The sequence below is a fragment of the Molothrus ater genome, chromosome 4, assembly GCF_012460135.2.
Source record: "Molothrus ater isolate BHLD 08-10-18 breed brown headed cowbird chromosome 4, BPBGC_Mater_1.1, whole genome shotgun sequence".
Taxonomy (NCBI): domain Eukaryota; kingdom Metazoa; phylum Chordata; class Aves; order Passeriformes; family Icteridae; genus Molothrus; species Molothrus ater.
Window position 1 is genome coordinate 49,642,506 of NC_050481.2, and position 16,901 is coordinate 49,659,406.

Below are 16,901 nucleotides of genomic sequence, written 5' to 3' on the forward strand. Positions count from 1 at the left end.
CAAAAGGGCAGGGGGAGCTCACAAGAGTTATCCATAATGTAGTATTTTAAAACTCCAATTCTTAAAAATAATTAGCAAAATAGAATAATTGGACCTACATAACATCATGAAAGTAGAGAATCTACTTTAGTAGATTCTCATGATACTGATGACTCCCTGTATTTATACACATAAATTTGCCCTGCCCTTACTAAAAATATTTAAGTTATTTGTACTTACCCTATCAAAGCCCATAGCACAGAGGTTTTCTATTTTTTTGGTGTATTCTGGACTAGAAACTGGTGCTCCAGCATACACATGTGCCCAAAGCCGAGCTGTCTGTTTAAACATTTCTGGATTTTGTTTGTACTACACAAAAGAGAGAGGGGGGGAAAAGCAGAAAGTTAAATCAACTCAGCAATCCAACCAAACAGCAAGACAATATGGCAGACTGCAACCCATCATTCTTCCTGTGATATCTTCCACAATGTTTCATACTGATCATGCTGATATTCTTGAAGTAAATTTAGAGGTGAGGATTACACTAAGAGCAAATCTATGCAAGCATTTGATATAATGAGTTTGCCTTCAGGTTAAATTGTGCACTATTGGTATTTGATGTGTGCAGCCAGGTACTGCTCTCAATTGCACAGATCAAAGTAAAGCAGCTATATTTAGCACAGCTGCTGAAAATTTATATTCAGTGCAACAGAGTACAAATTATTCCTGTGTTAACATCTCCTGAACATGGTACTACTCTAATGCACTTCTCTAACCACTTAAAAATAGATATGGTTTTACACACTGCAAGTAGGCCTGCAGTTCTTCAGACCAGGCCAATACTCTACTACTGGGCTTCTTCCTGAGAATGAGGATCTTACTCACACAGGTGACAGAAGGGCTGGAAAATAGGTGAGCAAGTACAAAAAGCTAGGGAGATGCAACTCTTCATGAAAGCTATTACTTATCAGAAAGAAAAAAAATCATGCCAGTATGTAACTATATTATTTTGTACCAATCTCACCACTAACCAGTTTTCCAATGAACAACAGACTGGACCATATTGCAGAGAATTTTTAGCCAGTGCCAAGAACTCAGCTGCCAAGAAAGTGGGTCATCTGTCATAAACTATACTCAGAAAAGTTAAATGATTTTCCTATTTTAACAACTTTTGTATGCAATGTCAAGTTGGTCTTAAAAAAAACCTCTTCCTTTAGATCATCACTTTAATAAGACAAGATATTAGGAAATACATTTTTCAAATATTTAGGTACATTTTAAGGACAGAAACATGGCTGATTATCATTCTTAGACATTCCATCATTACATGAAAAAAATAATTAGATCTATAAAGCACAGTAAAATGCTGTACATTTCATCTTGCCTCTCCTACAAGAACCCACACCAACTACACTGCTTTGTGTGCCTTGCCCACCTCCCTATAAATGTGATCCACATGTCATAATTTGTATATTTACTATCTGGTGACATTAATGGCATTGAAACAAACATGGGAGGCAATCTATTGCTGGAAATAAACCACTGTTAGAAATGCAGTGGTCTGTAACAAATGTCTTTTGGTGTAACAATTAAAAAAAAGAAGGATTAAGTTAAACACTAGTAGCATCCTGAAATACTATTTTCTTCTGCTCTTAAGAGATCTTCTCCAATTAATTTTTAAAAAATATTTTTGAGAACACTGCCAAGCCTGGAAAGCAACTAGCTGAAGTGCAAAAAATTAGTCATAATTGCACTCAGAACTAGCTTTCAGTGTTCTATTCATAGAATTACTTTACTTAGGTATCTGTAAATAATCCAGTTTCTCACTGAATTTAGAAAAGCCTAAAGGCAACTTTCACTGATGTTTCAGTATCAGGAATCTGAGGCAGTTCATGTTGCTGTACTGAAAAAAACCCAGCAACCAGAGCAATTAATACACCAGACAGCTGGAGTCTGAAAATACTGCTCTTACTCAAACAGGAATTCTCCCTGGGATTCTCTCAAGAGCTTTTACCATTTACCTGGACAGCACACAATTTAATAAAATAGCACAAGTGTGGAGAATAACTAATTCCTCATGAATTTTTGTCTTGGAAAAAGCAATTAACCCCAAACAAAGTAAAAGAGACCCCAACACCTAATAAACACATGAAAAAACCAGTTGTTTACCCACATCTCTCTTAAAACCATTATAATCACTTTCTACTTACATTCACATGCCTGTAACTCAAGGCCAAATCCCAGCATAGTTTTCATGGAGGTATTTGCAGGGAACAGGATAAACTGAATCCTCCCAACATCAGCCATGCCACAGTCCCATGGACACACCCCCACAAGCACCTAAGGGACAGCCTGGAAAACTGCTCTTTGGAATCTACAAAGATTAATGGAGCTCTTTACCTGAGGTAAAAACTCTTACCAGCTCAAGGGCTTCTACTGTTATGATTCCCACACAAAATTCTACCATCAGAGCCAGAACAGGAAACACTATTTTTGTTCTTTATAAAAAAGGATATATAGTTTTTTTTTTTAATGAAGGAGTGTGACAACAAGAGCGTACATCTGGGAGAAAATCCAGTGCAGGGACATGCCTGGTGGCCTTTTTGGCCTTTGCAACACTTCTCCCTGGGCAGAGCAATTCAGCCTGACAGAACTGTTCAGCTAGACTGAATAAATTTATTCAGAGCAGCCATAGTGCAGAATCCCACAAGCAAACCTTCTGTACTTACTGAGTACAGTGGTAGCAAGCAGCTCTCACACACCCAGCATGGGCTACCTCTAATCTCCATGTTTCCCCCTGAATCCTGACAGCTTTGAAAAAAAAGTTTATCATTCTGCACTGGCTTTTAAAGGGAAATAGTGCACACCTTGTCACCCTATCCTGGAAGGTTCTGACTTAGAGAAGATACAGGTGAGATAGAATGCTCTTCCAGCATCAGCTTGCATAGTTCTTCTGTAACTGAAATACACCCTTACTGTCAGTCAGTGGGGAAGCCAGGCTGCCCTTCTCTCTCCTCAGAGTAAAAAGGAAAACACACACATACTGGACACTTTGTTGAGAGTTGTCAGAGGAATAACTGTTTCTATCCTTCAGCAACACTTTAAACAAAATCATGCCAGTCCTTGTATGGCCCAAGATCCAACTGATACTTTTTTGGTAGTAAAAGTTATCACTAATCTGAAAGGCAACAAACCTTGTTGGTTATAAAATTCTACTGATAGCAATTCAATCAGTGATGAAAACAGTTATTCCCAAGTCATCATTCATAAAATTTTGACATTAAACAAATATAATGCTCCACAACATTCATATTAATCTGGTAAGGAACTACATACCAAGCCAAATCCAATTAACACCACCAAGTTAAAACTCATTTAAAATCGATAGCATATAGCTTTTCTTATACTGGAAGCTTTAGATTTTGAAAGGCCAGTTACACTGGAATTCATTCAACTATGCTGTTATCTCCAGATATTTCTCACAAGGTGATCTAAATAAAGGACAAATCCTCCTGACACTGTAGAGTAACTAATACTCAACTCTGGAATTCAAAAAGAGCACAAAACACTGTAGTAGCTCACATTTAGAATGTACCATTTTACAATAAATTGTCTAAAATCTTTAAACTTCTGTAAGCCTTGGGACCTAATCTGAGTCAGTAAAGATGACAGAAGTGTTACAAAATCACAATCAACTGAGTATCTTACCTGGTTTGCCACTACTGCATCTTGTGGATCATCTGGCTCTGCAGCTGCCAACAATGCTTGCAGCGATAACAACACTGTTCTTAGAGTCATTGCTGCTGCCCTAAAAGTGAAAATTCAAAATATCCTTAACCATATCCTGTGCCTGTACTATCATAGAAGATATGAGTTCATGTACAGATTTTAAGTCCAAGAAACATAACTTTAAACTGCTGCACGTTATAGTTATTAAAATACTCTTTTATATATATATATTTAAATAAGGTTTTAAATGTGGACTTTCCTATTAACAACGCTGTCTGAAGTTCTTGGACAGTACCTTGACCTACACATTTCACCATGCCCATTTAATGCAATTCATTTCATCTGGAGAAAAAAGCCCAGAAAAGCCAAGGCCAGACGAGGCTGTGCCATCCTCCGTCACTGCAGCACCAGCACCTCTCTCCCGGTGCGGGCGGGGCCGGAGCCCGGGGATGCTCCCTCTGCCGGCACTCTGCGTGCAGGAGCAGTGACCTACATCGCAAACGTGCCCAACAGGTAAGGAATTCTATACACTACGTCTCTTTGCACCACTTTTAACGTTACATTTTTCATTAAATTGAACCTTTACAGAGTTAATTACTACTACAATAATAAAATGGTTAGGCTAATTATGGAATGTGCGATCAAAATAGTTCACTACAGCCTGACTGTTGGCAGGAGGAAAACATTCTGTAGTCACAATGGTCCTGTAAAGTTACCCTTTGCCCCTGTGGAAGAACCCTGTTGAAGGTAGCACAGTCCCAGAGTTGGAACTTCTAAGATTTTAGGTTCTTATCATTCATCTTGATGTCAAAGTGTATTTAGAATAAGACACTTCAATAATTTAGTAAGGGAAAACACAGTATGGTCAGAGACATCAATTACTCAAAAGTAACCACACGGAATTATTACACACTGGAAGTCTGTAAAGTTGTAACATTTACACAGTTTCATTAGATTTTGATCATAAATGACACCTCTGAATTACCATTTCAGTTGGCACACACTGGAAACCAAGTAAGAACTCCACAGACCCTGTGAAAGTTGAGTATTTCTGATTTGAACAGTTAATTAGATTCTTAGAATCATGGTGGCAATGGCACAGACAGATGTTCAAACGAATACACAAATCTGTTTCCTCTGCTTAAGAACTAGGAGCAAGGTGAGTGGGGAAGATGTGACATTTTAGATTTGAGCAGTGATTATGACACATGAATACCAGAGCAAAGTTGTGAAACACAGGCATCCAATTTCTTACAAATAAACCTCAATTTTCAGTCAACAGAAAACAGTTTCTTGTTTTCAGAAGATTGCAAATAAGTGCAAAGGCTTTGTTAAATAGGTGGGGAACAGTTTGACCTGACAGTCCAGCTACAAAGGAGACAGTGTGCAGGTGCATTTCCAGGCTCAGGTTTCAGAAATTTATGTATTTTCCAGTACTGAGTCACTGTATTAAGGTACTCTAGCAGTGTATACCAATGAACAAAGCATAGGTGCTGGTAAGATGTCAGAGGCACATTTGTGGCACCCAAATATTATGTTTGTTCCTAGATGCTTTCTTGCTCTGTCACTAACCATTCAAACATGCCATTCTTCCCTAATTGTTTGTAATTCTGGAAGATTTTTCTCTCTAAGTTTTTTTTAGCTTGATAATTATTGCTAAGCCTTCACAGTGCAGTGTTCTACATCAAAATGCAAGTGAGAAACATCCCAAATGACAGAGATTTTAATTAGCACATAGTGTCTCATTCCAACTGCCACACCAGCTTGAAGTCCCTTAAGCTGAACGTAGTATACTTAAATCTTAAAAAAATCCTTATGCTTTTAAATTTGAATTCTGAAAATTCATACATACAATTCTCCTCTTTCAAACCTATTCCTTAGTAATTTTCTTTTCTTTACATGTACCTAATGCTATTCTGCTCTTATAATTTCCTTGGGCTTGTAATCTCTACTGGTTTATACAATTTTTAAATTAACCTATTTAATATACACACTGATGACATAATTCACAGTCTCATCTCCTAGCATTAGAGGAGGAACATATTTACTATTCCAGCATTCAAGTGTCATGAAATACTAAGCCTTTCAGGCCATACTATGCTCAAATGGATGCAATAATTTTTATTTTTACGCAGTCAATTTCAGGTACCACCACATCTGCCACACCCACTGTAAAACCTGAAGTCTTTTTCTCAGTAAGTAACTTTTTCTCAATAAGTAACTTTATTATGTTATTTACTGTAGAGTTTTAAAGACTGGCTCAACATGAAATATCTATCAACCATAACTAATGCTATAGTTACTTTCTCCAAATAAAAGTTGTTCTGCCCTTTCCTTAGCAGAAATCCTTCTACACTGCAGACATCTGAAAATGTAGAGAAGATGACATAAAAAGGATCACAGCCTTTTGTGCCACTTTTACATGCAATTTACTTCCACTTCCACTGTACCTTCTAGGAGAGGAGAATAAAGTACACTTTATTGAGCAGGGGGCATTGCTAAGAACCAAGGGTGCCATGGACACCAGCTGTCTCCAGCTGTCTCTGGCTTTCCAGATTGCCAGGTTCTTTCAATCCCTGTTCATCCCTTATATTTGTAGATTTTTATACAAAGCATACTGACACTTGAACATCCGACATTCCATTTTCAAAATAACAAGATTGGTTTAACCTTTATAAAAAAGTTTAAAAATGTAGCTTACAACTTAGTTTCAAGTCTCATGCCTCAAAACAGCTTTCCCATCTCATGCATAGTAAAACAGTCTGTATTGGACAGAAACATTGAAAGAAGTATTCTTAAATCATGAAAGAAGTATTCTTAAATCATAAAAGAAGTATTCTTAAATCATAAAAGAAAACCCATTACAGCTAAAGTTGCATTAAACAAAAGAAGAAATTAGAATTTGTGATTATTGGTAAAGAAAAACTGACATATTTTGTGTAACTATTGTATAACCATCTAAAATCTTCTACCTTCAGAACACCAATTAGCTTTCCTGATCAAAGAAAGTAAAAACAGCTTGTTATTTTTTCATTGCTTAGTCTTAATTTTTCAGATAGATATTAAGATTCACAGAAGAAATTGAAAGAACAGCTAAAAATAGATTCTGATTTCCCATGCACTTAAAAGCTCTTCTTTCTTCCTGTTACCTTCTTTTGTGAGAATACAGTGGATGGAGATGACTGCTTAGAATTATATTTACAGATATCAGTAAGGCAGGACCTGTTCCTCATGAGCAAAAAGCAAAAACAATTTCCATCATCAGTTCTGAAAGAAAATCTATACTGATAGTGGCACAAAGCTAAAAATCCCAACACACACCCCCACCCCCTTCCTCAACATCTTCCCAAGCCAAAGAAGAATGTCCAGGGAAAGAATGAAAAGCAAAAAAATTGTATTTTCCTTAAAATGAATTTCCAGTGCAAAGATACAGGTCTTCTGAATTTTCCAATGCACCTCAAAGGTTTATTGATCCAGAATAGAACCCTGAAAAAATCAGGTATTTCCAACTCTTCTTACATTTGAAGTTTACTTAGAGGTATGGACTTATGTGCAACAGGTCATGGAGTTCAAGCAATTCTCTTTGGTAACTCAAGTTAGCTGCATGGCTGTGTTCTAGGTTTGTTCTCTCCTCCCTACCAAAGAAAAGGTTTTGTATTGCTCCTGACAGACTTCTGTCTGATCTGTTCTTAACTGAAGCCTCAGAAGGCTCTTGGAAAATCCACTTCAATTCTTCACCATGCTTGATAATACTCTGCACACTGAGATGGTGTTCCAATCTTTTACTGTACATTGTTTTTGCTTAGACCATCATTCTTGTTACTTCACTCTAGATTTTTCCTATGGTTCCCATCTTTCTTGTACAACAACTCTCTAAGCAGGTACACTACTTCAATGGAAGCCTGACCAATCACTAGCAACAAGCAGCCAGCTTGTATAATGAAGCAGGTAAAACTTCCTATTTGCCTTGCACATGACCTTACATTGCCTTTGTCCCACGACATTACTGACTCCTGTTTGCTCCTAAAGTTTATAGTAACCCTTGACTTCCACTCCCATCCCAAAATGTTGCTTAGCTATCATGCAGGTTTGCCATCTGCAAAATGAGAGGAGGCCCCTGTCATGCAGCAGTGAGCTGCAGAGAGCTCCCTACAGGGATGCACTGGCCCTCAGAGAGCCTCAAACTAAAAGCCTCCACTCTGGACATCCAAACCAAAAGCCCAGCTTTCTATTGGCATTACATTTGCTAAACCACAAGGAAAATCTGGATTGAATCAGAACAAAGAGAGCTGATATACACTTTGTTCACTTACACTTTCTTCCTCCTTTTTTTTATAATATCTTAGGGCATTAAAAAAGAGCACCCCTACTTTGGGTGACTATAGTGTTAACATTAAAAGGCACAGCAAGCCAGCTGTGCCCAGCATGCCCAAGGAAAGAAATCTATTTTACCTTTTGATGAGCACAGAGAGTCCTAAGAGGATTACAAAACACTGCCAGGTTTTATTTTTTTTCTTCATTTTTAAAAGCTAAGTAATTCTCCACTTAGGAAGTATTTACTTATGTTCTTTACATTCCACTCTAAGAAACAATCTCTCTCATTATTCCAAGAGGGTAATGAAGCAGAATGGCAGGAACAGCTGCAGCCAGCAGATTGCTACTCCACTCTGTCATCCAAACATGGCTATGGGAACACTTTTTTCTAAATAATCTGCAATATTTGTTCCATTTGTGAAATAAATAAGCTTGTTAATCCAAGAGAAAATCTCTGGGACCTTGTACCAACAGCTTATGGAATCTGGATGGAAATTAATAAGGCCTTTGAGTAGAAGCTTGTTGCATAGTCACTATTTACAGGACAGCTAAAAGACCAGGCACCCATTAGAGAAAATTTAAAAAACAAAGAATAATAGGATAGGTTTGACACAGCACAGAGGGGAAAGACAGCCTGCTTGCTGAAGGGTTCCCTAAAACCATATTAAACCATGCATTCTCTGCTTTCTTCTCAAAGCTTTAAGAAGCATCAGTGCTCCTCAAACACCCTGAAAAAAACCCAGCAGTACTGGGTATCCAGGAAGATTACAAGCTGGCTGCTGCTTGTTTATCTATTAAAACTGTATTATCTGTTATAATGATTTCTGCATCTCAACTAAAACTGAAGCACAAATCCTCCAGTAGTCACTATGACAAAAATATTCTTATTATTCATCACTGACTGTCAAACCCACAAAAGCCAAGAGTTTTTGTAGCCATATATGCAGCAAGGACACATTCACTTAATAATCTCTGCTCAAGGGATTTATGCAGAACAGCTTTCCAGTAATTTAGTTCTCAGGTTTCAATGAACTGCATTAGATACATGTATATTTAAGATTAAAGCTTTGAGACAGTACTAGCCCAGAAGATAAATATAGGCCATAGGAAGTGAAACCACATCATGAAAATTATGTCAGATAAGCATAAGCAGTATTCCTTTTACAAAATCAAGCCCCTATTTCAATTCTAGTGGCAAACAGTAGCTGCTTTGCAAACAAACCGGCATAACAGGTATTTAAAAATCTAAACATGATGAAAAGCTACAGCTGCAAAGAATTTCAGTATCAAGCCCACAATGTCAAAAAGAATTTCATTAAACTCACTAAAAATCATTTAAAGACATTACTTTGCAAACTGATAAAATCTCCTGCCAATATGCAGAATATCATCTCAACTATGCTCATTAGAACAGCAAATCATTAGCACAGGATGAGAGATTAGGGAAGAGACTTTTTGAAACTATATAAACAAATTTAAATCTTTGTATTTGTATTCACCATCTATGAATGAGTATTTTATCAGCTTATTAACTCTTTCAGAAATCCTGCTAAGGCACATAGACCAAACTTCTCCAGTCCTTTAACTCTCAAACCTCACTGAAAAACAGATATGCAGTGAAATTTGAGACTCATATTTAAACACAGCAACAAAATGAGCATTATTCAGTTAAGAGCATTACAAGGCAATGAAGTGGCACTTCAAAAACCAATCTTATTGCTAAAAGATTTGACAAGAGAGATTGTGGAACTAATATATTTTCTAGGATACTTCCACAGGTATGTTTCAGAATTGCATTTGGCCTATTTACTTTTGAATCCCTGGTGAAAAAAATATTAAAATGTGAATAAATATTAAATATTAAAATATTAATCTGGGGGGTTGGGATTGCTTATTTTTTCTTTGTTTGCTTGCTTTCTAATGAAGCTATTGTATTCAAACCACTTTTCAACCTAGACATGCAGAAAACTTATTTTTGGTGGTGTGTGGTGGTATATCCTCCCCCTGGCTCCCTCCTTAGGCCAGCTATGGTCTCAGGAATGCTTGTTAGGCCTCACCCTGGATTAATGGCACCTGGACAGTTAGGTTTCCTTGAGCTTATCAAAAACCCTGTCTACTCCCAGAATTTCTGTTGTCTAGCAAGCTCCTGTTTTCCAACAAATAGCCTTAAGTTCCTTCTTCCATCTGAACAAGTGATCAAGTGGAATAGTATTTTTATTACTGGTCTTTTCAAGGAATATTCCAGCAAATACCAACTCATCCTTGCTGATGGATGAAAATTTACTGATGAATTAAGTCAATCATCTTGTGACCCTATCTATGAACAATGGTACTGAAACCCTTTGAGCTGTCATGGACCACAGCAGGCTGTGACCAGCATTTCCCAGAGTGGGATGACTCTCAGAGCCAGCTAACTCTCAAGTTGTGAGACTCTTGAGGATTGCCATGGAAAGCCAATGAAGCCTGGGCTAATTCCCTCACCATTCCTCAAGGTTTAATCCTTTGCCCACTGAAAAGATCCAAAGGCACCTGCAAGTATTTCACTGAACCCAAGGGTAATTTTTCTCAAGTATGCCTTTGTACATACTTATTTTTGTCTGTGTGCACATATATTATGGATGTTGCCACTTCAGATTTAACCTGGTCTAGTGGAAGGTGTTCCTCTCCATGGCAGGGGGGTTGGAACTAGATGATCTTTAAGGTCTCTTCCAACCCAAGCCATTCTATGGTTCTATGATTCTACGCTGTGGGCATTTCTTAATTAACTAAAGCTGCATATATTGAAGAACAATAAACAACTTATTTAAACAATATTAACCATTCATATTGCTTATTGAGTTTTAGGAAAATACTCAGGAGAAAACCAGTCTTATCTACCACGATACAGAAATGCTTCAAACAGTAAACAGTGGAGACAGCTATAAGGTTGTTCTTATCAAAGGATTAGAGGCTTTGACAAACATTTCAACAATGCTCAAGTGATTGCCACATACCATTCTATGATTCGAAAATAAACAAAACTTACAAATAGCACCACTAGAAAATGAAGAGATCACACTACATTAAGAATCATTTGAAGAGGGATTAATAGTATACAGGAAATCTCCCTCCATCACCACCAGGCTCTGTGCAATTCTCTCCTTAGTGCTTCCAAATGAAGACACTGTTTCAAAGGAAGAGTTTAAAACTATATAACTGGAATAATACTAGTGCTTCTTGTGTCAGCTGGGATAAATATACAGAAGTAAAATTCTTGTTCCAATACTCCTATTCCATATACATCTTGGAGAAGGAAGATATTAATGTTTGGGTTTTTTTCATCATGCAGAAATAACAGAAATAAGACACAGATCAAATTATCTGTGCTAGACATAACTCAAAGATTACAAGAACACAGGTCAACTCACCTGTTTGTCCTTCTCAAATATCAAAGGTTTTGACTAACAACCCCAAAGGTAAATAAATTAAGTTGAAGCTCATGGTTTTTTTACATCTTTGTTGCCTTTTGATACTTACAGACAACCTCATGCCCATTCATTAATCTGCTTCAGAGTACGATCTCTCAGGAGACTGTACATGGACAGCTGAGGAGTCATTAATCTCCAGTAAAATTGTAGGGTGGTATGACAATTAGATACAAGTACAGAAGTGCACTAGCTTTACTGATAAGAAAAACTCTGCTAGGTACCACAGCATGTATACTGAAAGTTTCTATTGCCTGAAAGAACATCAAGTGGTCTGAGATGGTAAGAAAACATATGCCATTCCAAAAGTTAGAAAAACAACAGTTTATGACCATTACAATTTCATTTCAGTAATTTACACTATACTGTGCCAGATGACTTCTATAACCTCGTACATCTGTAAAAAATTAATATCCTGATGTGTCACCTGCAAGACCTCAAGACTTCAGCATTCGCCTCTAAAGTTTCTGTTTCAAACCCAAATGATATCTGCTTGGCCAACAACACTCTTGACAAAGTTGCTGACTTTACAAGCATTTGAAGTTTGTATGGATGAGATACTGGTATGATCTGCTGGGGAATTACAGTATTATTCTTTTGGGGCAGACATGGAGGAAAACAACCATCTGTATTAGACATCATGTCTATCATACAACTGTTGTACACAATTTCAAACCACATTAAATCAATTACTTTGAAAAACAAATGAACAATGAGTGCAGTTGTTAGTTTGGACAGAAGTCTATGCCACAGATTTTGGTTATTAAAACTTCTGCAGTAAAATTAACTGATCAAAGAAGGCAATAGGTAGTATTTGTTAACAGAAAATAACTAAAATTAAAAATTAACTCATATAAAACCACCCAAAATGTCAACAATGAAATGTGCGTTCTAGTGCAAAAATTTATGGAAGAACTCTCTGTGTCTATAATAAATACTTAGTGCTTTCCAAAATTACCACCCAATCATTTCATTTGGATATTTGCACCTCACTATACTATACCATAACGTGTGCTTTAAGCACATCTCAAATTACAAGCACAAGGTGAAAAGCAAGGTGAGCTGATGCCTCCTGTCCAGGACACCAGTATACTTGATTTTGCACATTTAACCCCCCCTGGAATCTTACCATTGATCTTTCAGAATATCCAAACAAATGGCCCCAGTGACAGAGCTAATGTTAGGATGCCATATTTTGGTGATAAACCGCACCTAAAAAACAAGACAGTTTTAAAAAACAAAAGCAGTAATTAAGCGCAGTATACTAAGCAAATATTTTAAATCCACCATTTTAAATAACAGTATGAAGAAATACTAATTTGGAAAATATAGTACTACAAATGGAACTAAGATGTGATACTGCTTATTTCAGGAGGCTTCAAGTTTGTAAGGCTGTTTGTTAGAGCCTTTCTTTACTCCAAACAGACTACTGCCTGCTCCAGCTCCCCAAACTCATCCCTGCTTTCTCACATGTCATGTGTTCACATCCCTGCATCACACAAAGCTGGTTAGAAATATCCTCCAGCATACAAGTGTTTTGACAAGTAGATAGTCAAATACAGACTAAAAACTTCTAACATTGTGAAATCTAGAAAGCCCACTTTTAGTAAAGTCCTAAACTCTTAACATAGGAACTGCATATCACTCACTGTTGAGCTAAACTGTTGGTTACAGGTGTGTTGGAAAGTGGATGCTACTACGTCTATAACCATCCTGTCTCATTACCTCATATGCAGAAAGCTTCACCAACCCAAAACTTAATTAGATTACTAATATTTTTCTTTGCTATTGAAAGGATCTAGTCCCAGCATTCATTCATTAATCATGTCTATATTTTTACACTTAAGTGTTTTCATGTTTACAAAGCATTAGTAAAATCAGGTTTTGGTGGTTTGGGTTTTCTGGGTATTTTAAGACACTAAGAAAGGTAAAAGCAGCACTTTCTCTTAAAGGAAAGTGCTGCTTTTACCTTTGGAAATTCCCCCTTCATTTTCTTCAGGTTGCACTGTAATTGCCTTCTAGTGATTTTGACCCATCTGTTTCTCATCTCCTCCTCACCCCAAACTCCTGAAAAACATTTTATGTATAGCACAGATCTTTTGACTTTTGCCCCTGACCTGCAAGCAAATCAGTGAAGAGATTACCTGCCAGGCACTACAGCAAAAGACCGTACATACAGGGCTATAATAAAATCGGTGCAATCCTGGTGTCTAAATAGGCAAGACCAGAACAGTTCTGTTTTCCAGGACAAAAATAAGCTATCATGTCAGCTGAGGCACTTACTACTACTACTACCTCCACTCTAGAAATCACCTGCAAAATGTAAAAAGCGATGTAAATACTGGATAATTTCTCACAGTGAATGACTGCTAACAATGGCTGTCAAAGCACATACTGAACAAGCTAAAGAATTCTTTCAGATGAAAGGCAGGGCCAGACACAAGCAAAAAGGCTTCCAATTCAAGACTCCAGAATAAGCAGTACTATGCTACAATGCACTGAGTTTCTAACTGCTGCCTATGAACTCTGGAAATGGAGACCACCAAGCCCTAAAGCAGCACCTAAATCATGGTATACAGACTGATCTTTCAGCATCTGCAACCTGTTTCAGCTCTCCTTATTTTAGCTCCCACCACAATGCGTGCAGATTAAAGAACTGAAGACCAACAGACATTTCTTTAAGATTTTCTGGGTCCTTTGCTCCAGCCCCAAGGAAGTAATTCAAAGAACCTATGAGTAACTGACACCTCTCTCCTCCTTCCTCTTTCCCAGTTCCTGCTGAGTATTACATATCAGGGTGAAAATAATAAGAATCTAGGACATGTTCTTGGTTCAAAGACATCTTTCAGACAAACAGAAAACCAATCAAGAAGTGGAGTCAGACAATTCAAGTGTCTACAGATTCAAGCCACTGAAGAATGGACTAAAGCAGGGCACATGAATGTACAGCTGCACATGGCTGGAAAGAACATTATTCAGAGTGGAATGACAAAACTGAAGTTCTAGAAAGATGCAGTAAAGTTAAAAGGCCAGTAAGTTGTGAAAAATATGAATGACTTTGCCACAGCCATTTCTCATCTCTCACCCGTGTGCATATTATCCATTTCTATTATATTTCTCTGTTGGCTCTTCAAGACACACAACACTACAAGTCTCTATTTAATTATTACTAGAAACTTGGTAGGTTAGATTCAATAACCTTTTAAGTATAACTTATGGAGCCCAAGAAATTAAAAGAACCAATAACTCCCTATTACAACATTTCTTCAACAATGCTGAGGGGGAGGGAAGACAGCTGTACCCTCCACGTCATTTAAAACTACTTGAAAACTGTATTTATCTTGTCAGAAAAATATTACATTAGGGTCAATAATAAGGCCCAAGCTCGTCCCCCAAAATTTCCCAGTTTGTACTTTGAAGAACAATCAGAGTGTACCTCTGACTAGTCACAGTTTTGCATCCTGCTTTGTTTCTACTTAAATGTAACAGTTCCAATCCTTGCCTACAACTGAATTAAAAAAAAAAACCAAAACAACAAAATCAACAAAAAAATCAACAAACAAACAAGTATATAAGAATACTCAAACCAAACTTGTTAGCCAAATTGTATTACCCAAAAATGTGTGTTTGCAGTACCTTAGGAGGATTAAATGGATATGTTTCTGGGATTTTTATCTCTAGCTGATACCTTCCACCTGCAAAAGACAAGAACAAGTTGGAAATTATACCAAAGGAACATTACTCAAAGTTAAGTCTTTCATGACAATAAGCTTACACTTCTAAATGAGCCGATTTTCAAGTTAATTCAAATTTACCCAGCCGTATTAGTTAGGAGATTCATTTAGATTTCATCTATTTCACAAATAAATGCAATAAAGTCAGTTAGAAAAGCTGTGTTTGCTTGTGCAAATCACTACCTATATTTCTTAGGTATATTTATTGTGTATTCTCATTTCCAATCTTATCATTTCCATGCTTTAATTTAGTAAAATATACCAAAATAGGAACCAAATATCTCCTAAATAGATGAAAAAAGAGGACACAGGAATATTCAGGCTGAACATGGGATATTACATTATTTTGACTCTTTTCTGATACCTCATGACAAATTTTCTTCAAATTACATAATTGAAATTACCTGTATTTAATTTTAAACTTTTCGAAATTCAAATACATTCAAGTAACTCTTTCAGAAAAGTTCCCACACTTTGGGAAAAAATAATAAAGGAGGTACCAGTGTTTAACTTTTAATATGTGCTACATTACCACCTGAAGTAGTTACTTCTGTTTCAATTCTGCAAACACTTTGACACACGACTATCATTAATACAACAGGAAGGGCCAGAGCATACAATAAAGGATAATAGGAGCTTGAAGACTGAACCCCCTCCTACTGCCCAGTTTTAAACATTTCTCAGTTTTATTTCTTTGTCACAGTATCATTCCCTATCCTATTTCCATTATAGCTCTGTTAACATTCAAGTTCACTACCAATGCTCATGTCTTCTGGAGCAATCTCAAACTATCTCTGGCTGCACAGTGAAGGCCATTTGCCAGGCAGCAGTTCAATGACAAAAAGAACAGGGTATTAAAAAACATACACTGTTTTTAGACATTTCATTTTTTACAAAAATTGAAAGCATTTATTCTCATTTGTAATTTTTTTCTTCAACCTGATGCTCTTCTTTCAGAAACCTTTTCCCTCTGTCAGTATAATGTGTCACAATTTATACAATTTCTTGAATTAATGATGAAGTATTTGCAATCTATTTTCCTTGAGATTTCCAGTGATTTACTCTGCAAATCAAGCTATACAGAACCAGCTCTCAAGTAGTTACAATACTGGCAGCAAGATGCACAGGGGAAAAAAAGCCTCCAAGTACTCCTCTCAGCAGTTACAGTATATGGCACCTTTTCATCTGTGCCAAAAAACACATTAGCAGCTCCTAAGAGCTCTCATTTTTAAAATGTATTTCAGTCTAATACACTCCACCTGAAACTAGTTAGCATCAGTTTGGTATTTTACACTATTGCCTACAGCTGTTCTTTTTCTCACTTAACTCTAAAGTAACTTGAGACATTTTAACAGATAATACTATATAAGAAAGACCAATAAATCCAAAATTATAACAATAATGTCTAAGTTGTTTGCTTGTCTGCTCACAGGACAGCAGAGGATAAACAGTTTTGAAGACATACAGCAATAAGAGACCTCAAGGAAGTTTGGTTTTCCTTTTCTTCGAACTGAAGCATAATTCAGCAGCAACTGTTTCTAAGAAAAAAAACCAGCTACGCTCATCAGTCCTTCTACAATTTTGCTGCCACGTCATTTTGTAAGGTAATAAGAAATCTATCCTTAGGTATTACCACTTCTCCTGCTTACCACAAACTATTACAGTCTTCTGCCTAATAGGA

At 36.9% G+C, this 16,901-nt stretch overlaps 1 protein-coding gene across 2 annotated transcripts in view; it reads right to left on the reverse strand.

Moving 5' to 3' along the window:
* The window catches only part of UBE2K (ubiquitin conjugating enzyme E2 K), a 44,560-nt gene that overhangs the window by 6,439 nt on the left and 21,220 nt on the right, over nt 1–16,901 (reverse strand). For both annotated transcript variants that reach the window (XM_036381662.2, XM_036381661.2), the window contains 4 exons: nt 15,123–15,181; nt 12,616–12,698; nt 3,688–3,787; nt 220–348 (listed from right to left, as the gene is read on the reverse strand). In XM_036381662.2, the coding sequence (XP_036237555.1) occupies nt 220–348; nt 3,688–3,787; nt 12,616–12,698; nt 15,123–15,181 (371 nt within the window). The remainder of the gene's footprint in view (nt 1–219; nt 349–3,687; nt 3,788–12,615; nt 12,699–15,122; nt 15,182–16,901) is intronic.